The sequence below is a fragment of the Sinocyclocheilus grahami genome, unplaced genomic scaffold, assembly GCF_001515645.1.
Source record: "Sinocyclocheilus grahami isolate Dianchi unplaced genomic scaffold, SAMN03320097.WGS_v1.1 scaffold51.1, whole genome shotgun sequence".
In the NCBI taxonomy this organism is placed as follows: domain Eukaryota; kingdom Metazoa; phylum Chordata; class Actinopteri; order Cypriniformes; family Cyprinidae; genus Sinocyclocheilus; species Sinocyclocheilus grahami.
In genome coordinates this window covers 290,320-311,523 of record NW_015505230.1, presented here as the reverse complement: position 1 = coordinate 311,523, position 21,204 = coordinate 290,320, and the positions used below count along the sequence as shown (strand labels likewise).

General features: G+C 36.0%; 1 protein-coding gene across 1 annotated transcript in view; it reads right to left on the bottom strand.

Moving 5' to 3' along the window:
• LOC107583213 (VPS10 domain-containing receptor SorCS3-like) overlaps nucleotides 1–21,204 on the bottom strand; it is a 96,914-nt gene that overhangs the window by 30,285 nt on the left and 45,425 nt on the right. Inside the window, exons 3-8 of the mRNA XM_016269363.1 lie at nucleotides 18,717–18,790; nucleotides 16,872–16,936; nucleotides 15,299–15,417; nucleotides 12,248–12,337; nucleotides 8,523–8,702; nucleotides 2,887–3,033 (exon numbers count right to left, since the gene is read on the bottom strand). Of these exons, the coding sequence (XP_016124849.1) occupies nucleotides 2,887–3,033; nucleotides 8,523–8,702; nucleotides 12,248–12,337; nucleotides 15,299–15,417; nucleotides 16,872–16,936; nucleotides 18,717–18,790 (675 nt within the window). The remainder of the gene's footprint in view (nucleotides 1–2,886; nucleotides 3,034–8,522; nucleotides 8,703–12,247; nucleotides 12,338–15,298; nucleotides 15,418–16,871; nucleotides 16,937–18,716; nucleotides 18,791–21,204) is intronic.

The following is a 21,204-nucleotide window of genomic DNA, read 5'->3' as shown; positions in this document are numbered from 1 at the left end:
GTCTCTGCACGTTTGCAAACATCTGAAAACATTTTTTATCACATAACGTAGCAACTCTGACTTTTTGATGTATCCTGTTTGCTTAAGATGTTTGGTGCATTAACAGTGTACATCTGCCAAAAAGCTACATAATGTCTTGATGAATTTTTGCACAAGTTTATATGGTGTTCTATTATACTTTTCAAAGTAGGAAATTGATTTCCTGAATTGGAAAGCAACATAACACCATGGTGTGTAGCGTTGACTCGCCAAAACTAAATCATGCTCATTAGGATCAGCTGTCTGTGCTGGAAGCAGCCAGTGGCACGTCACGCCTTCAATTGACAGATGCTCTATTTAAGTTTTTATCATGATGTACAGCCATTTAATTGCAATAGCAATTGTTTACGCAATAATGAAAATTCTGTGGAAGTTCAAAAGGGAATAGAAATCTGTCTACTTTATTTTTTTTGTCAGAATCAGAAATGAAACAAAGTAGCTATTTAATGTGTTTTGACTTTTAAAAAGCCTACACTGGCTGTCTAATTTAAATAATCTTTTGTTTCTATAATTTATGTGCAGTTTTCGTTACTCTATTCCATTCAAAAGTTTGCTTGCTACCTTGTTTGTTTGCTTAATGAATGAATGCTTAACGAATGAATGAAGGAAACAAAACAAACCAAAAAAAAAACGTTATTCCTTAAATTGATCAAAAGTGACAGGCGACAGTAAAAACTTTCTAATTTATTGAAAAACAAAACAATATAAAATAAAAATCTATTTCAATAAATGCTGTTCTTTTGAACTTTCCGTTCATCTAAGAATCCTGAAGAAGAAGAAAAATATCACAGATTTAAAAAAATATATATAGTATGCAGCATAACTACTTTCAACATTGATAATAATAATAATAAAGGTTATTGAGCAGCAAATCAACATATTAGAATGATTTCTGAAGGATCATGTGACTGAAGACTGGAGTAATGATGCTGAAAATTCAGCTTTGCATCACAGGAATAAATTAAATTGTAAAATATATTCAAATAGAAAACAGCTATAGAATTTCACAATTTTACTGTTTTTACTGTATTTTTGATCAAATAAATGCAGCCTTGGTGAACACAAGAGACTTCCTTGAAAAACATTGAACAAATCCTGAATCGAACTTTTGAATGGTAGTGCACATCATACATTTATAATACTATTGGCGCAGAGTTAAATTTATGCCAATTGTTTTACCATTTCCAAATAAAGCAGGTTTTGATTTAATTTTACTCTTGCTAAATTGTAGCCTCAAGCTTCCAGCTGAGTGGTCCGAGTTAGTAAATAATCAGAAATAACATGTAGCTTCAGTGTTTTCAAATGTATACAGCCTCAAGCCATGACTTGTAGAAGTGTGTGTTTGGTTTTGTAATAAAGGGCAGGTGTTATGTTTTATTACCGAGTGCAATAGTGGGTATCACATACTCATTTATCTAACACTAAAAAGATAACAACTTGAAGAGCTCAAATGAATAATAATAACATATCGACTGTGGTTTCCACAAAAAAAAAAAACAAGGACAAATAAGACAATATAATCATGTTTGGAGTGCCCTCTGTCGAGACCGCTACCCTTACCATGAACGCTAATTGCCTTTTACAGTCATTACCGGCAAAAGACAGGGATTTGACATTAAAGCAGAGAAGCAACTCTCCTGGGGCCTCCAACATAACAAAACAAGAATTACATCTGCTCTCCATGCACCACAAATTGTCCTTTTCATCCACTCAATGGATAGCTTGACATTAAATCCTTTTGCCTTTGCCGTCCACATAATAGAGTCGGTAATCATAAGGATTACAGGAGGCTAATGAGAGTATCAAAGCAGAGGACTGTTACAGTCAACTAGGATTCAAGCCTCTTCAGTCTGCTGGAGCTTTCTGTGTATGTTTCTTTGGCCTTGACTATTTTTTTTTCTTTTGCATCTAAACATGATACAGCTATTAAATATTAATGATTCCCTATGCATGTCAATACCCTGAAACTACTTGCCATTTACAAATAATATGAAAGTTATTGTTTGAGTAGATCAATATAATTTCTGATTATGCATTACAGAGTCTGTTGCCTTTAATCAAATCCATCGGAGAAAGAATATTACCTTTAAAGAATTAGACAGTTAATAGACAGTATTTATTTTGTGTTCCCACAAATAACAAGCTGACCCATAAAATAAAATAATTAAATAATAAATAAAAACGCTGTTATTTTAGTAATGATTAACATGAATAACAAACTGACCAAGGTTAAGTTAATGTTTCACTTACAAATACTTGTAATTATTTTAATTTTATTATACTATGTTATGTTATATGTTATGTTATGCTATGTTATATGTTATCTTATGTTTATTAGTGGGTGAACTATTCCTTTATATTTAAAACAAAACAAATAATAATAAAATAAAATAATTGTAAATATTTTAGTAATGTTTAACAATAATAACAAACAGACCAAGTTTAAAGAATAGTTCAATCACTATTTCTATTTCATTCCTATTCCAATTACTAATCAATAGTTTACCCACTCAAAAAAAATGATATGTAATAAAAAATTATGTCATAATAAAATAAAATAAAATAATTGCATTTTAGTAATTATTAACATAACAAACTGACCAAGTTAGAGGAATAGTTCACTCACTAAAAATAAAATCAAATCTATTCCAATTACTAATCAATAGTTTACCCACTCAAAAAAAATGATATGTAATAAAAAATTATGTCATAATAAAATAAAAATTGCATTTTAGTAATTATTAACATAACAAACTGACCAAGTTAGAGGAATAGTTCACTCACTAAAAATAAAATCAAAACAAACAAATCCAAAACATGCCTTTATTTCTCTCTCTCATTTCTTACCAGCACACAATGTATCGGATTTCCTGCCAGGTCAGTAGTGGGCGCCTGCAAAAGCCTCCAGTCTTGGCCCTTGTTGTAAGTAATGTACGTCTTCACCTGGTTCTCCACCTTCCTGTTAGCGATGAGCATACCTTCAATCCCTGCTACCTGGGAACAAGGGGGAAGAAATACGATACAAATATTAACATGAACATCTACATTCGCCGTTAAAGTGCTTCGGACTGTCATCTACTAACGTCTCTTAATTACACAGACACTAGCGCCCACTCCGTGATAGCCAAAGCTAGCTGACATGCTCCAGACAATTTCAAGGTATTACTCTAACTGACAAGCATCTAACCCAGTGCCAGGCTGCTCATCCTCAGCTTAAAACAACCCCAAACTTAGCAATATTGAATCGTGACAGTGGTGCTAGCGACCCATTTTAAATCACGCCTCGCTAGTGAAGCATGCTCTAAGGCAGGGTCCGAGTCTGTAAGTGGCACTAATAGGGACTGCATTTGACAGTGTCACAGTGACGGAGCCGCATTGGATGGACACGACTAATGAGGTCCCCTCCTTCGCTGGCCAGACATGTCAATCACAGCGGTAATTATTTATTATCCTTTAGCTTCCATCTCTCCATTCCAATGTTCTCCCGGAAGAAGATGGATGTACTGGTTGTGGTAGAGCGGCTCATATTCAGCATGCTCTGCAAATCGGGTCATACTTCAGTGAGCGGATCAGCTGTTCATTCGTGTTTACAATGAATTCTTCAGGACTTTGTGGTCAGCACTGTGCAAACAATCAAAAGAGCAACTGAGCAAACAATGCAAATATCTTTAGCCTGAATTACTTCTGTTTAAAACAAGAGCAAAATGACCAAGAAGGTCTTGCTGTTTAAACTATTTAAGAAGCCATTTGGAGTGCATCATTTGCTAATCAAAAGAGCAACTGAGCAAACAATGCAAATATCTTTAGCCTGAATTACTTGTTTAAAACAAGAGCAAAATGACCAAGAAGGTCTTGCTGTTTAAACTATTTAAGAAGCCATTTGGAGTGCATCATTTGCTGGAGACCAGCAATGCTAGAGTTTTCAACTGGGAGGAAAGACAAATAGCAAACCACTGGCAACTTTGGGAATTGACTTTCTACATCCACTTATAATAAACTTTTAGACCAGTTGGTAAAAATAAAAATGCCTATGAAAAAAATCAGCATAACTTATTTGTATGCCTCTAGTCTGATATGTAGTGTAAAACATTCATATATTTTTAATTGTCCATAAACGCTTTGTGTCCATTGTACGCTGCCGTTCAAAAAGTGTGCAGATAGTTTATTTATTTGAGATTTGTTTAATGTTTTGGAAAGATAAAATGCTGCATTTATCTGATCAATAAATAAATAAATAAAACTGCAATATTGTAAAATAGTATTATTTTGCATACTTTTTACATAAATGTTATTTAACATTTTTTATTTAATTTGCTCTTATGATGACAGTAAAAACTGTAATAAAAAGACAGTAAAACTGTAATATTGTAAAATATTATTACATGTACAATAAGTGTATTCTATTTTAATATATGTTAAAAATTTAATTTAATCCTCTGATTTTAAAGCTGAATTTTCTGAATTTTCCTCCATTACTCCAGTATTAAGTGTTACATGATCTTTAGAAATCATTATAATATGCTGATTTGCTCTTCAAGAAACATTTCTTATTATTTGTATTATCAAACAAAAAGACTGTCTCTCCAGTAACTTGGAAACATTAAGTGTTTCTGACAAGTTTTTCTCAAGTAAACGTCTCAGTGAGTAGGTAAGCGGTGCATGTGGCATTCTCAGAGGTATTGTCATCATCATGGGCCTGTCTGCTTGGCTGATCTGTCAAAGTGATTGGTATGGTAGCATTCATATAGTCACAAAGGTGACAGACCATATGTTAAATCCATTGGCAAACACAGATGCACATGATAATAATAACAATCCCTGCATGAGATTCTCTTATGAACTTGATGGGCGAGAAATATTTCCAGTAAGCTCCATCAAACATAAACTATTATTTTGTCAGGACCACTATCGTCAAAATGATAGATATTTAGCATAAAGTTTGGTTTGGCGGTATGGTTCTGTTCTGGGCAAAAAACCTCCCTGCCCATCCATGCAGCCTGTCATGAATGAGCAGGGAGAGCAGCAATAATAACCCCCCTAGGGTTAACAGAACAGAACAATGCAGATATCATTAATGTACTCAATGATATTTAAGTGTAACACTTTATTCAAGATAAAGGAGTCTGATTAGCAAGGAATATCAGAAAGCTAAGTCCTGACTGTGGCGAAAGGTGGAGCTGGGGATGGAGGAGGGTAATTTGCTCCGGAGCAGGGTGAAAAGCTGCTGAATAATACTGAATACAGCTTATATAGGAATGCCGCGATAGGTGTCGTATTCCTATAGGTAGATGTGATCAGCTGAGAATCAGCTGATGCAAGCTTGACTCACGTGACCTGCCAGAACTAACGCTAAAGCTTAATTTGTGCTGCTTAATATTTTTGTGGAAATCATGATTTTTTTTGGAATGTGAATAGAAAGTTCAAAAGAACAGTATTGGAAATACAATTTTTGAAATGTAACAGTCTTTACTGTCAAAAATCATTGCTGAATAAAAGTATTAATGTGTGAAAAAAAACACTAACCCCAAACTTCTAAACGGTAGTGTATATTTAAACACTAGTGTTTCCAAGCTAAGCAGTGCGCATCCTTTGCACACAGGGCAGCACGCCGCTGATGCCAACACCAAAGAAGTGTGCGCACAGAGTGCCAGAACCACAATATGCATTATCTATCATTGCCGTTATAAAAATATATAAAAGTAAAACAACCCCACTTCTCACTGATCAATAGGCAGATAAATATGACAAACGTCCAGTCACGAGTCGCATCTTAGGCTCCAACTGGAGCTTCAGTGAAAAAAAGCCAGTTTTCAATATGCATTAATGAAGGCTGCTGCAATCTATTAGAGATATGGATGGACTGCTGATTCAGTATTGGCAGGGTGAGCGTGCTTTGAGCCAGCTTTGGCACAGAAGTGGGGAGATGCATCATAACCAATGCATTAATGAAACCATCCTTGCTGGCGCTCACTAATGGAGACTATTTTTAGCCGCCTGGACAAGGGAAGCAAATGTTTCATTCCTCAATTTTTTTGTGCTTGGTACAGGCTGCTAATTTTAAAGCAATATGTTATAGTATATGCTGAGAACGACCATATTCCGATAGTAATGTCTTACTGTCATGAAGGAGGAATGGTTTCCTTGAACTCAATTGGCAAATCTATTCTTATAGAAAAACTACATGCAGTGTGAGAGTTCTGGCCACAGACAGGCGGATCGATCTTGAGACATTGATACTTCCGATACTTAAGTTTTCTTGTGGGGATTTATCCTCACAAAATAGTATTGATTGTGGTAGACTGTTGAGTAGTGATTTTATGGAACATTCATGTATCTCTATCTCTCTCTATCTATCTATATATATATATATATATATATATAAAATTAAAAATAATGTGCACTGTACACTTTCGTTACTTTGTTAGACCACTCAGCGTGTTATTTTTCCTGTTAAAGCTTAAAAAATATATTTTAATTAAATGTAAATCAATATTAATATATAGATATACCCAAATATTCCTGAAAACAAATATACTTCACTTTAGTACTTCATACTTGGTATAAGATAAAAAAAAAATTCATAGTCTAATATTCTTATTAAAAGAAGAAAGCAGAACAATGCCACTGACCCAAAATAAGTATAATGCAGACTACTGCTGAGACGTGTTTAAAGAACTGAGGAAGAGAGACAACAGGACAAATTGATAGAGAGAAAGGCACTTCCTTTCATTTAGTCTCACTTGTCGTATGTTCTTTTCTTGTATTGGCTTTTATAAGAGTTCTTTCTCTCATAGGAGAGTCTCCAATAAGACTTTTTCTCTCTAAAAAGTCTCCAATAAGTCCTTAAAGGGAAAGTTCACCCAAAAATGAAAATGTTATGTTTATCTGCTTACCCTCAGGGCATCCGATATGTAGGTGACTTTGTTTCTTCAGTAGAACACAAACAAAGATGTTTAAGTCAAACCGTTGCAGTTTGTCATTCTTATAATGTAAGTGGATGCGAATCTCGGCTTTGAGAGTCAAAAAACATACACAAACAAAACCAAATTAAACCCTGCGGCTCGTGACGATAAAGATAAAGACACGAAATGATCGGTCTGTGAAAGAAACTGAAAAGTATTTATGTAGTTTTTATCTCTGATTTTCACCGCAATGTCCGAACAGTCCAGAGTGCATCCTGAGCGTGTTCAACAGCAGGCGCCCGACTCGTCTTCTTCTTCTTCTTGCTTTACAGTGGATCGCAGACTTATAGGTGCATTACCGCCACCTATCTCTCAAATGGACCATTGACACTCTATCTACAATCTCAATTAGGAGTGTCAATGGTCCACATGAGAGATAGGGGGCGGGAATGCACTTATAAGTCTGTGATCCACCGTAAAATAGGTGGCGGTAATGCACTTATAAGTCTGTGATCCACCAGAAAGCAAGAAAAAGAAGAAGACGCGTCACGTGCCGGCTGAAGAAGAAGATGCGAATGCGCTCAGGACAGTTCGGACATTGCGGTGAAAATCAGAGGTAAAAAACGATATAAATACTGTTCAGTTTCTTGCACAGATCGATCGTTTCGTGTATTTACACATCAATGTATCGTCACGAGCCGCAGGGTTTAATTTGGTATTGTTTGTGTATGTTTTTTGACTCTCAAAGCTGTGATTCCCATCCACTTGCATTATAAGACTGACAGACTGCAACAGTTTGACTTAAAAATCTTTGTTTGTGTTCTATTGAAACAAAGAAACAAAAGAAACAAAGTCACCTACATCTTGGATGCCCTGGGGGTAAGCAGATAAACATCACATTTTCATTTTTGGGTGAACTATCCCTTTAAGACTGATACTTGTGCCTATAATAAAGACTCCTAAGCTTGTTTAGACCTTTAAAACAAAACACAAAACAACCTCCAAATTATTGAATAGGCATAATAAAAAGTGTGCTTTGGAGCAATTTCAAAATTATTATTTATTTATTTATTTTTTTGAGGATTGTTCTTTTCTGAAGTACCAGTTTTTTCTTAAACAAGCTTAAGCCCCGCTAGAAACCGGTTATCAAGCTCCTAAACACAGCTAAACTTGAGCTACATTTTCCAGAGGGAAACAAGTTACTAAATGTCTTCATGATACAATGAACTCTTTTATCTTGAAAGATCAAGGGAAACTTAATTCCTTGTGATAGGATCCCTTTATAAAATGAATCATACACAAAACACGAGCAGTTCCCATTGAATCAGCAGTCTCCCTCCTCTCTCCCCCCACTGACAACATTTAACTACAACTCAATTTATCTCTCTGTCTTCAATGCTATCATTCATTTACGCTTGCTAATTCCCCAAAGGCTTAAGATAATGTGGGCTATGCTTGAGTGCCAGGGCGAGAAGTAGTGTCTGACATGAATTCTAATGCAGTCTGAGGAGTAATGAGCATCTAGCATGAAGCCTTGAAGGCTAATGTTAGCTTGTTAACAAGTTAGTGATGAAGTTATGCCTCGTAAAGGTCGATCATGCTGTTGCCTCCGAGGCCACGGCTGGTCCTGACGTTTTCCAGGGCTAAGGTGAAGTACACCCCACGTGTGTCAGATATGTACATGTTGTAGGTATCATTCTGGTTCCACTCCTGGACGGCGGTGAAAACCTGACCTTGATCTGTGCTCACGATATGCATGTCCTAGAAAACATAAAAAGAAAAGCAAGAAAGAAAGCAGAAGTCATTAGCAAGGACCCCTGCTAGTTCTCAGTGGGCATGATCTATGCAGGATTACATCTTCAACAGGAAAAATGTGCAGAAATGTGCTTGGCATTGGTAACTAACAACCTTTGACCATTCATCCACAACAATAGGTGTCAGTATAAAGTCCAAAACCTCTAGGGTTAGCAAAGTAGGTAGGGTGTTGATGAAAAGCTAATGAATAGTTAAATCATAAAAATTTATAATAAAATTTATTTTTTTAAAATAAACAATCAAAATAAAGCCCTTGCTTAAAAAAAAAAACCTACTGGAGGGCCTTCTAACCAGCACGACTATGCCTCAGGAGATGATCCAGAACGTGGCAGCATGTCTGGTTTTCAATTAGCCAAAGATAATTCAGTCACACCCCTCCTGCTCTCACTGCACTGGTTCCCAGCTCTACCAAATTCAAGGCTTTGACATTGGCTTTCAGGACTGCTACTGAAACAGTCAATCTCCAAAACCTTCACCCTCTCTGTTCCTCTCTGGTGGAATGAAGTGCCAAGACCACCAACAGCATGACTGCTGAGAGCATCACATCTTACAAAAAGCAGCTGAACTTCTCTGACTTTCTCCTCTTCTCAAGATTTCTTCCGAATCTAGTTGTCTAATAATAAATAAAAATATTTTATTTGTCTAATCTGGATAATTCATTCTAGTAACACTTAAGTATAGGGACCAATTCTCACTATTAACTAGTTGCTTATTAGCAAGCATATTACTAGCATATTGGCTTTTTATTAGTACTTAAAAAGCACATATTCTGCATGACCATATTATACAACCTTAAAGGGGTCATATGATGTTGCTAAAAAGAACATTATTTTGTGTATTTGATGTAATGAAATGTGTTTATGTGGTTTAAGGTTTAAAAAACACATTATTTTCCACATACTGTACATTATTGTTTCTCCTCTATGCCCCGCCTTTCTGAAACCCGTCGATTTTTACAAAGCTCTTCGGTCTGAAAAGTTAGGTGTGTTCTGATTGGCCAGCTATCCAGTGCATTGTGATTGGCTGAATACCTCAAGTGTGTGACGGAAATGTTACGCTTCTTACCATACTGTGATGCTGTCTCCCGGCACAACCAGACAAAACCAATAAAACCCCATTACAAACGAGGCATTTGTTGCATCCAGTGGGGACATAATTACGGATTATAATGACTTATACTGTCTTTTTACACGCTGCGTTGCATCGCACCATGAAAACATAAAACCATTTCTGCATTTGTAATCGAGAAATACCAAACAACAAGCACTACTCCACACTGCTCAAAACTCGTGTTTGAATCATCAGTGGCAAATCCTTTTAATTAAAACGTACTTACAGACTGTGAGTCAGAACAGCCGGCATTGCTGTCTACTCTCCCAGGATCAGGGAACAGTCCTCCATAAAATGCGCTGCACACATCTTAATATTTGGGTTGAACTGTTCTGGAAAAGTGTTGTAAATAGAATTTAACCACTGTTTTCTAGTCGTGTCCTTCCAAAAGAGCCGGCGGCTTGAGTGAGCGGAGGCCGGCGGCTAGAGTGAGCGGATCAGCTCTAGGCATGACGAAGTAGATATCGTCCTCTTTTGGAAGAACAAACTAACTAGGTTCGCTTTCACAAAGAAACACACGGCAACAAAAATACTACAGCAAGAATCAAAGTTACGCCTTCTTTCTTTGCGTGAACATTTGGGTGGTGTTATGTAAATCTTCCCACATCGTGACGTAGATATGTGGGGGCGTGTTAGAACGAGCCATTTTAGGTAGGTGTGGTTGACTGTTATCATCTGGGGTCTGAGGGAGTTTTGGGGCCCTGGAGAAGTTTTGACATGCTCTGACATTTCTGTTTTTTTCAGCATCTTAAAAACATATTAATGGCTAAAGTCTGATAACACTGTATTCAGCACAAACTGGGCTACAATAATATGTGAGCAGCATGAAAGTACATGTTTGTGTTTTTGAGAAAACAATGTTTATGCGTGGTTAGTGAAAAACTCAATCGTTTAAGTCACTGAAATAAGGCCATAAAACACATACAGAATATTTGTTCACAAGACGTTTGAGAACTGGATGAGGTAGACTAGAGTTTTTGCTATAAAATGAAGTGAAAATGAGCCTGTTCACTCAGAAAACAATATATTGATTTAATATTTGTAAAACATGTTACGTGATCGAATGCCCTTATGCGAGGGAGTGACAATGGCCATGAATATTTAGTGATTCACACCTGAGAGACAAAGGGCTTCCCATAATGGGCCATCAATAGGAATATGACTGAGGCAGGTAAGAAAGAGAGTGAGGAGAGAAAACAATGTGGGTTTTTGATTATTATTTGTGTTTTATTTATAATACAGTATAATAAAAATATACACAGTGACGGTCAAGGACACATGACTGAACATACTGATCTGAACACTGAAACTTGAACAGTAACACACCTTTGTGCCAAACATTCATTCATAGTATTAACAATCACACTACTTTTATATCTTGTGGTTTTATATGTTATAAAACATTAAGCAAACATCCTGGCATTGTGAGACATTTAGACAATGAAATTACACATATTTCAAAATTCAATTCACTTGATTTCATACATGTAGTCAGGAATTATAGTTTGGGAGAAGTCTAACTAGTAAAATGTGCACAAGTTATGTCACAATAACACAATAACAACAGATGCAAGTAAACTTAGGCTACTCATCAGAGTGATATCCTCCAGTGGATCCAGCTGTGCGACGCATCGTGTTATGTGGTAAATTCTGGGTTATTTCTCTCAGCACATCTTCTTCCAGAAACAAAAATTAGCTGTAATGAACTCTTCACGTTTGTTTACACGGAGGCAATGTGGGCGTTTACATGCGCGCGTGTCTCACGTGGATGATTCGAATCTGAAAAGTGCGATCGGATCATGGGCGTGTCCGCATTAGATATAATGAGCTGAGACAGGAAAAACTGGACATCACGTTGGTTTCATACGGATTACTTTAACAGAGAACATTTGTTTTGAACGTGACTTACTTTATTTAAAAGTAGACATTTCAAGCTTCCTATACATATATTTCTCATGTCTTTGAGGCAAGTATTCGTGGAGATTCATGTTGTTTTATTTACGTGTCTGTGAAGAGAGGTGACAGAGACAGAGCCGGCAGAGAACGCACCCTGTTTATTTTCTTTATTTTTTTAAAGCACATTGTTTTGATGTTATTATGACTATACACAAATAAAAGTAGACCCTTTGCAGTTTCAAACGATACCTTATTCTTATCTGTATGATCAAAACTCATTGAGTATTTTTAGTTTGTTTCGTGGTCATAAAGAAAATACGAGACAGACCGCACTGGTGCAGGCTTCGACCACAGGGGGTTTACATTATTAACCATTAATAAGCAGTAATTAGGAGTTTACTGAGGCAAAAGTCGTAGTTAATAGTTAATAGTGAGAACTGGACCTTAAAATAAAGTGTGACCCAAATTTTTAAGTAGTCTCTTACCTTGGGCAGGGAGTATTTGGGGATTTTAATGCATACAAAAGGTTCTCTTTGATAGGACACATAGTAGCTCGCTCTGCCAGTAGTCGTTACCTGCATGGAAAAGAAAAAATAGCACATATTTCAGATATAAAAAAACTGGCATCAACACTGGGAAATCTACTGAAAGTTACTATTGATTTGTCCTTGTACTTTGAAGAAAAGTTTAGAGGTGGGCGATATGACCAAAATCTTACATCACGGTATGAGTAATTTTATACAACACTAATGGTGTATATTGAAATATAAACCTTAATGTTGACTTTGTTGAATGTAGGTGCTGGTAACTCAGAACTGGGTAAATATGTTGGGTTAAACCAGGGGTGTCCAAACCTGTTCCTGGAGGGACACTGTCCAGCAGAGTTTAGCTCCAACCCCAATTAAACACACCTGAACCAGCTAATCAAGGTATTGAGACTCACTAGAAACTTCACAATAAATGTGTTGGATCTGGTTAGAGCTAAACTCTACATGACACTGGTCCTTTATGGGCATAGTTGGACATCCCTGGGTTGAACTAACCCAGCAAGAAGGGTTGTGCATTTTAACCTAACATGTTAGATTTTGTTTTGTAATGTTCTACCGCAGTATAGCAGAATATCTATCACCATTTCTACCAACAGTATACACTATAGCAGGGTTGCCAAGTCTGTGAAACAAAACTAGCCTAACTGCTATACAAAACTATCCCAAAACTAGCCTAACCGCATTTTTTATGCTGTTTTCCCCTCCGTTGGTGGTCCGTTCCATAGAAATTGCGTTCTGGGGGGAATAGTGAAATAGTGTGGGGTGGGGGAGAGATCACTTTAACCCGCGGACTAAAAAAAAACCTGTGGCAAAGTAAAGGTAGCCCAATTCCGCAGTAAAACTGCAGACTTGGCAACCCTGAGGCCTAGCACATTCAATGAATATCTGAGCTATTAGCTAACTTTCTTTCCGAGCACATTACACAAAGCTGTAAATTCAGATGGCTAATTCAGTAACGGAGCGAGCAGGTTATATCTGGAACGACCCATTTAAAAGAATCTCCTCACTATGATTTGGAGGATACTGCTTGGTCTCGGTTTGTCGATGCCCTTTGCAGTTCAAGAGTGGAGAGTGGTAAATATCTTGTAGGACAATCAATACCCTCATTATTCTCTGTCAAGAGAAATCTTTAATTCTCGCAAGCAACACGCCTGCTCCCACCCAGCTCCGAGGGGGATTGTTGGCGCTAATGATAGCGCGTGTAGCAAACACACACTGGTTGTTAGCATACACAGCAGGAACTGTCAGAAGCTTGTCATATCTACAGCTGCACAAGGGGGAATGGAGAATTAAATAAATAATTCTTCTGCAGCACAAAAGGTGTCTGCGAAAGTAGCAGACATGTTTCATTCATCCTACCTCTTTTCATAATTTAAATTAAAGAGCATATATACACCCAACAGGATTCCGATTTCAACATGGGAATAAAATGGCTCCATGATTATATGACAGAAACAGTTATGTTTCTTAGCGGGTAATGTGCATTCAATAAATGAGGAGAGAGAGGCAGAGAAGGAGAGCGGCTGTCTAGGGAAAGTTCTAAACAAACAGCATGACCAACGTGTCTCCAAAAAGCTGCTCTGCGTGCAACAGAAGGAAGGAGCAGCCAGGATCGATGGCTTCCAGGAGCAGTTGAACCTCAAAAGAAATTGGGATGATCGATTTTTCTGTTTCACATTCTTTGGGCTGTGATGTGGCGTGACAAAACATTGGGGTTGAACGTCCACTCCTTATTGGCAGGACTTGTTATCTGCACTGCTGTTAGACTTCCAAGAGGGTAGTGAGTAAATGTATTGAAACTTCCCATCAATGTGAGGAACTTTTCCGTTGCCTGGGAAATACTGTAATTTATAATTCCCAGTCTGAAGTTTTGGCCATGACTTCGGATGCGATTATTTGTATTCTCTAGCTGCCCTAAAATATTTCCCACCCTAATATGTACTGTTTCGAAGACAATTGTTTTCATGAAGATGGAAATGAATATATTCAAAAACTGCCCTGGATTGGAATTGGAAATTTAGGCCATTACCATTTCACTTTTTCCCTTGAGTATAAGATTATTATTATGATCCACTAGCGAGTCAAAAAATGACACATGGGCATATACATATTTACGCACACAAACTTCACCTGAATGCTAAGGAAACTTTGGTTTTTGACTAGGAATGACATGAGGGTGAAGAAATGATGACAGAACATTCGTTTTTGGGTGAACTATTTCTTTAAGGTATATTCACATTGACAGTGATCTGCAGCCCAAAGCAAGCAAAAGTCATGAATTTTCAATGAGATTTGGAGATTTGAGGCTATATGAGCGGGGGCAAGCGTTGCCGATGTGACAAAGGTGAGTTCAACTTCTTGCAAATGAGCAGCAACGTCATGGGAGTGAAGACAGAGGGCCCCACTATGGTTAGATAGTTGAATCAAGTACTGTATATGCCAAATTTTGGATCCCACTTGTTGTAGTCTATATGTACTATATAGCAAACTGTGTTCCACATTTCATAATTTATAAATGAGGAGCAATGGGAATGACAGAGCATTTCGCAGTGGGAACAAACTGAGAAATCCCAACAGGTCTGTTGTTCTAGGAAGTCCTTGTCTCAAAGACTAATGGCAAAGGGCTACACTGTTATCATTGTACTTTTTTATTTCGGCCACACTTGACTTTATATTAATTGTGGATGTCATTATATAATCCAAAAATAATTAATTGGTGCCATTTGACTTGTTTCTTTGCTCTAAAGCATTTCAGAAGATGCTCTTGACTAAAACAATAATTCCAGCATTGGTTACCCGTCCAACAGTAATTCTCTGTCTTAAAAAAAAATGCTTATAAAAAAAAGGCCTTCTGAATTTAGGGGGAAATATTTGTCCAGTAATGCACTGTACATATTTTAAGATTATAAGATTTTTAAAATATGAATTAATAATTAAAATATTTAATATCTAATTAATATATTAAAGTAAGTGATCTCTGGTCCTTACCTGAACAAACACGTATTCATCTTGAACCACGAGTGAGTTGGTCTCAATATAACCAGAAAATGGATATGTCCTACTGGATTCAGAGCAGGCTTGAGCTCTGCATGACACATACTGACAATCTGTTGTAAGGAAAGACAGAAAGAGGATTCTAGCTGTTAATTAGATTCTGTATGGGGGCATTGAGTGCAGTAACCTCTGACTGTTTCTCCGAATCTGTAAGGATGCATCAGCTTCAAGGAACATTAGGTGGAAGATTCAGAATTATGTATCCAATATTAAATGGAAAGTTCATTCAAACAACTGAAACTTCTGCCATTATTTGCTCACCCTCATGTCACCCATTTTTATTTATTTATTTATTTCCACTGAACACATAAAGATAATTTTGGTTTTTGGAAGCTTGGTTGCTATGAACTATTGTTGTATGGAAAAAAAAGTATTGAGATTGATTTTTTTTCCACATAATGGTGAGTAAACTATGACAGAATTTTCATTTTTCAGTGGACTATGCCTTCAACCAGTGAGAGAAAGCAAGGCAGAGAGAGTCCAGATCTTATATTAATCTACTATCAGATGGTCTGCTTATCATTAAGGTAATCCCGTCTAGCTGCCTGCAGGACTGGCTTTATCCTCAGCCTCGGAATTCATCCCCAAGCTCACGGACTCTCGTCTCATCTCTTTTTTCTCCTCTAACATCAGGACTGAAAGAGGAGTGGACCATAGATCAGTAGAAGGGATGTGAAAGGAAAGTGGGGAAAAAGAGAATTTGAAATAACCTCAGTGTGTACTGTGAAGGAGCATTTCTTTGAATGGACGAGCATACTACAGGAATATACCTCTTCACTGAGCCACAGAGTCAGTGTTTTGAGTCTGAACAACACTGAATGAAAACAGAGTTTGTAAAAGTACTCGGACATATTGCTTCAGAACGAACAGTACAAGTGAGGAACGAGCAAAAGTCTGATGGCTCTTTCTTTTTTTTTTCAAATGGATCAGAGTGAGTGAGGCATGAGCAAGAATCTGCTAGCACTTTTTCAATTGAATCTGTTGAGTGAATAATAAAATGACTCACTCAAATCACATAAAATTTAGGGAAAAAATAATGTTTTAAATGATTTGTTTACACTTCAATAATATAATATAATATAATATAATATAATATAATATAATATAATATAATATAATATAATATAATATAATATAATATAATATAATATAGACTTTGTTATCCTTTTGATGAATGAATTTAAATATTTTTAGAGATAATTATACAATGGCTACCTTATAATATTTGCAGTCTGGAATTTAAGAACTAAACTAAACTCATCTAAAATAAAATAAAATAAAATAAAATAAAATAAAATAAAATAAAATAAAATAAAATAAAATAAAATAAAATAAAATAAAATAAAATAAAAACAAAAACAAGGGCTAGGTCCATGAGGGTCAGTGACGCATCTTTTTTAGCATACCAAATCAAAAGATTTGAGTCACTGGTATGAATCAAAATGCCACCACTAGACTGCAGGACAGTGTTGAAGAATACAGACAAAGACAGAAAGAAGCAACTCACGGCCTTGAGGAGTGTGGGCCTCCATGTGTACCAGACCTAAATCCTTGTCCAGACCGGTTACTGACCTGCATTAGACACACACCAGAGCGAGGAGAAAGCAGTTTTTATCACAGAGACGAAAAATCCATAACAGATGTCTTACTGAAGGTCCATTTCAGCCAACAGTGGAAAAAAAAATGTGGGGTGCCACTTCCCCAAATGCCACATGATGGGGAAAGGAATCAAAGTACAATTTGCAGCAGCTCAGAAGTGTGTCTAAAACCCATGTATTTGTAGGTGTATATTTGTTCATGATGGTGACAGTGAAGGAGTACAATGGAAATATGAATGATGACACCTGTTGGAAACATGATTGTGTGACGCACCAGCCCTTAAACAACCCTACCATTAACTAGACAGTGTCTTTTATAGCTCAAGTAGGCTGTACCAGTGTGCCCGTTTTCTGTGACTCATGCACACATTGAAGACAAACTTCGGATTGAATCTCTGCTTTCTCACTAACAGTCTAAAACATCCTTCTGTGCATAGAACTGAGTTACACATAATCTTAGCTACTTCCTGTGGGATTTGTACACTATGGTAAGAATGCATTGATTAAGAATGTAAATGTATTTGCGTAATTCTCGCATTAATAGTGTTCTTGCAATTGACAATGTTCATTGAAAAAAGGGTGTCAATTTCTCACAAAAATCACTGTACCAATCTGACATTCTCAGCCAATAGGGTGGGTTCTCAATATGGCAACCCACTTCATGTAATATAGGACAGTTTTTATTAAGGTTAATATGACAGGAGTCTAAAATAAAAGTTCAATGGTTTAAAGTTTGAAAATGAAGAAATTAATAACCCACTTCATGTCATATAGGACAGTTCATATGACTGCAGTCTAAAATAAAAGCTAATTTAAAGTATAAAATACAATTTTGTGGTTTTATTTATTTATTATTATTATTATTATTATTATTATTATTATTATTATTATTATTATTATTATTATTATTATTATTATTATTATTATATCACACATTTTTAGTCAAATTGTGCAGCCCTACAAAAATTAAGGTTAATATGACAGGAGTCTAAAATAAAAGTTCAATGGTTTAAAGTTTGAAAATGAAGAAATTAATAACCCACTTCATGTCATATAGGACAGTTCATATGACTGCAGTCTAAAATAAAAGCTAATTTAAAGTATAAAATACAATTTTGTGGTTTTATTTATTTATTATTATTATTATTATTATTATTATTATTATTATTATTATTATATCACACATTTTTAGTCAAATTGTGCAGCCCTACAAAAAAAAACAAATCTTGATCTTACTGGTGTCTGGATCTCATGTGGGTGTGCATCATTTTAAACAACTTCTTCTTTTTTTCTTTTTTTTCCAAAAGTACTATCCATTTCTTTATGTGTAATTTTTTTTCTTAAAAAAAACTTTAAACTCTTTATACAATTCCATTCTCTTTTGCTCTCCTTAATCATCTTTATGCCTCTATATTATTTCCATCTTCCTCTGCTATGCTTATTCTCTCCATTTCTTTCGTTGTCTTGATACTGAATAGAGAGGAGTTGTGCAACAAAGGTCTTAGAGCTCAAACATCTGTGCAGCTGACATGAACAGCAGCCTGTGCATTTTCTAAGCATAAGAGCGTGTGAAAAAGGACACAATTTTTCAAAAGTATCGATCTTCTCAATTGCTCAGACTCTTTCCACATATCATGAACGCGTCAATGTCAACCAGCACTCGACTAAACTCTCCCTGTTCGCCCATAAAATTATAAGTTAGTGACATCGGGTGAGAAATGGAGATGAGGTGTGATTGTGACTGTTCCACCTACCAGTAGAAGCGGTTCGGAGTCACTCGCTCATGAACTAGCTGCCACTTTCGACCAAAGTCAAATGAGCTATACAGCTGAGAGAAAAAGAGAGAAAAAAAGAAAGAGGCAGCCATTAAAATCTGCAATCATTTGCTATGTTACGTTAAATCCATGTAACCAATTAAAGCCAGATTTTTCTCATTTCATTCAAGAGCCTTTTCTCTGAATATAACCAAATTGTCATTGTGATTTGTTTTCATTATACAGCTGAGCCATTGTGTGCTTTTCAAAGGACTGAGCAAAAAAGCACAGTCTTGAAATGGGTTAAGGAGAACACCATTATGGTTGGGCTTTTCTAGGTTATTGAATGCACTATGGAATGGACATATATGCCATTTTAATAGTGAGGAAAATGGAAACCATATTTATTGCACATAAACACGGTGACGGGGATCACATCATAAGGAATATATTTACAAAAAAGTAGAGAGGGAGAGAGAATTCATGTAAAAATATATATTAAAATGCACAGTATATGTATATACTGTACTATATTAATATTAGTTCCAAATATGTCAAAATCATTCATACACTTCTGTTAAACGTTTTTGTTTGTTTGTTTTTTAAAATAAATTCATATTTTTAATAACCAAGGATATACTGAATTGATCAAAAGTGACAAAGGGTTTATATCTCAAATAAATACTGTTCTTACACAATTTCTATTCATTAAAGAATCCTGAAAAATGTATCACAGATTCCACAAAAAGATTAAAAGGCAGAACTATTTTCAATATTTTCAAAATATGATTTGGGGGGGGGTGGGGGTGACATGCCACACCTGTGAGGTGGATGGATTATCTCGGCAAAGGAGAAGTGCTCACTAACACAGATTTAGACAGATTTGTGAACAATATTTGAGAGAAATAGGCCTTTTGTCTTAGATCTTTGAGTTCAGCTCATGAAAAATGGGGGCAAAAGCAAAAGTGTTGCATTTTTAATTTTGTTCAGTGTATATTTATCAAAATACTAGCCTTCCAAATCTCTGTTATGCATTATTATGGCTCAAACTCTGAGATGTGCCAGACCAGGGGGCATACAACAGACACAAACAAGAAAAGACAGCTGGCAGAAGTTAAAAACATAGATCATTCGAGGTTCAGCAGTCACCTGGAGCTAGCAGTGCGTGAAACACAACACACATTAAAATGTGTCTAAATGGAATTATTTGGACTCGAAGCTGCAAGGTGAATCTCAAGGGAATTCTAATGGATGGGATGAGTTCATTCAGGTCCGAAGGGAATCCATTTGGAAGTCTCTGCTCCACTATGTGCTCAAGTCTGTACATGCATCTCAGTCCATGGAAGAGAACAGGCTATACCTTCAATCTCCAAAGCTTTCTAGAGCCGTTAGGACGGCAGATCTCAAACTGGGTTCAGTGGATCCCAGGAGCCTGTCTCAAATAGCTAGGGTTTCTGGAGAATGTCCAAGCTATATGAATGCAACAGAAGCAGATTAAAAATTTCTGCCGTCTGAGTTTCCCATTCATTTCCTCCATAGCTATTTCGAATAAAGCGTTGAACCAAACCATTCAGCTCTGAAAAGCAAGATGGGGGTCTGTGAAAAGTTATGAACTTATGAAATATGTCCTTGGTTCAAAAAATTTAGAGAAACCCTGCAGGGATTGTTTTTCTATATTCAGAGGCATATGATGTAATTCTCTGTGCATGAAAAAAAAAAGACAAAATACAATGTGTCAAGTGTGTTCTGGAGTAGTCATCCTTAATTTCTACAGAAACATAGATGTAGTTGTTCAAATCTTTAAATGAACAGACAAGAGTCAAAAAATGTCTGAAGATTGAGTTCTTGTCACATCTTGACAAGTCACTGAACATTACATTAAGACAGCACAAAGAGGGTTACCATCACAAGCGGTTTACTGACAGCAGCTGGAAGCATCACACAGATGCTCAATAACAGGACTGATGCTTTTGATGAGATCTGAAAGACTGTTTCTGAGAAGACTGCCCCCAATCACTGAATATAACCCAGAAATACACAAAAAGGTTCAAGTACAATAAGAATCCAAATAAAGAGAGCAGATATTCAGTCCAATTTAATTAGATATTATTCCTAAAGTGACTCTTCGCTTCTATATTTTCAATATAGTGTTATACAAATGGCAATAAACTACTGCAGGAGCCAAGGCCTAGCACTTAGCAGGGTTATTATTGCTAATTATAACAAACTATTCAAGAAACGTGTTAATTGAAATTAAACTGCAATGAAATAAAATATGCATATTAGAAGAAAAAAAAAAATTAAATTAAAATTAGAGATGTTGCCAAGCGTAAACACTAAAATTACTAACTGGAAATTAACAAAAACTAAAACTGAATTAAAACGAAAAGAAAAATAAATGAATCATAAATAGCAATAATTATAAAACAAACCCTAAAAAAATTACTTATAATATAATATAAATTACTATATATATATATATATATAT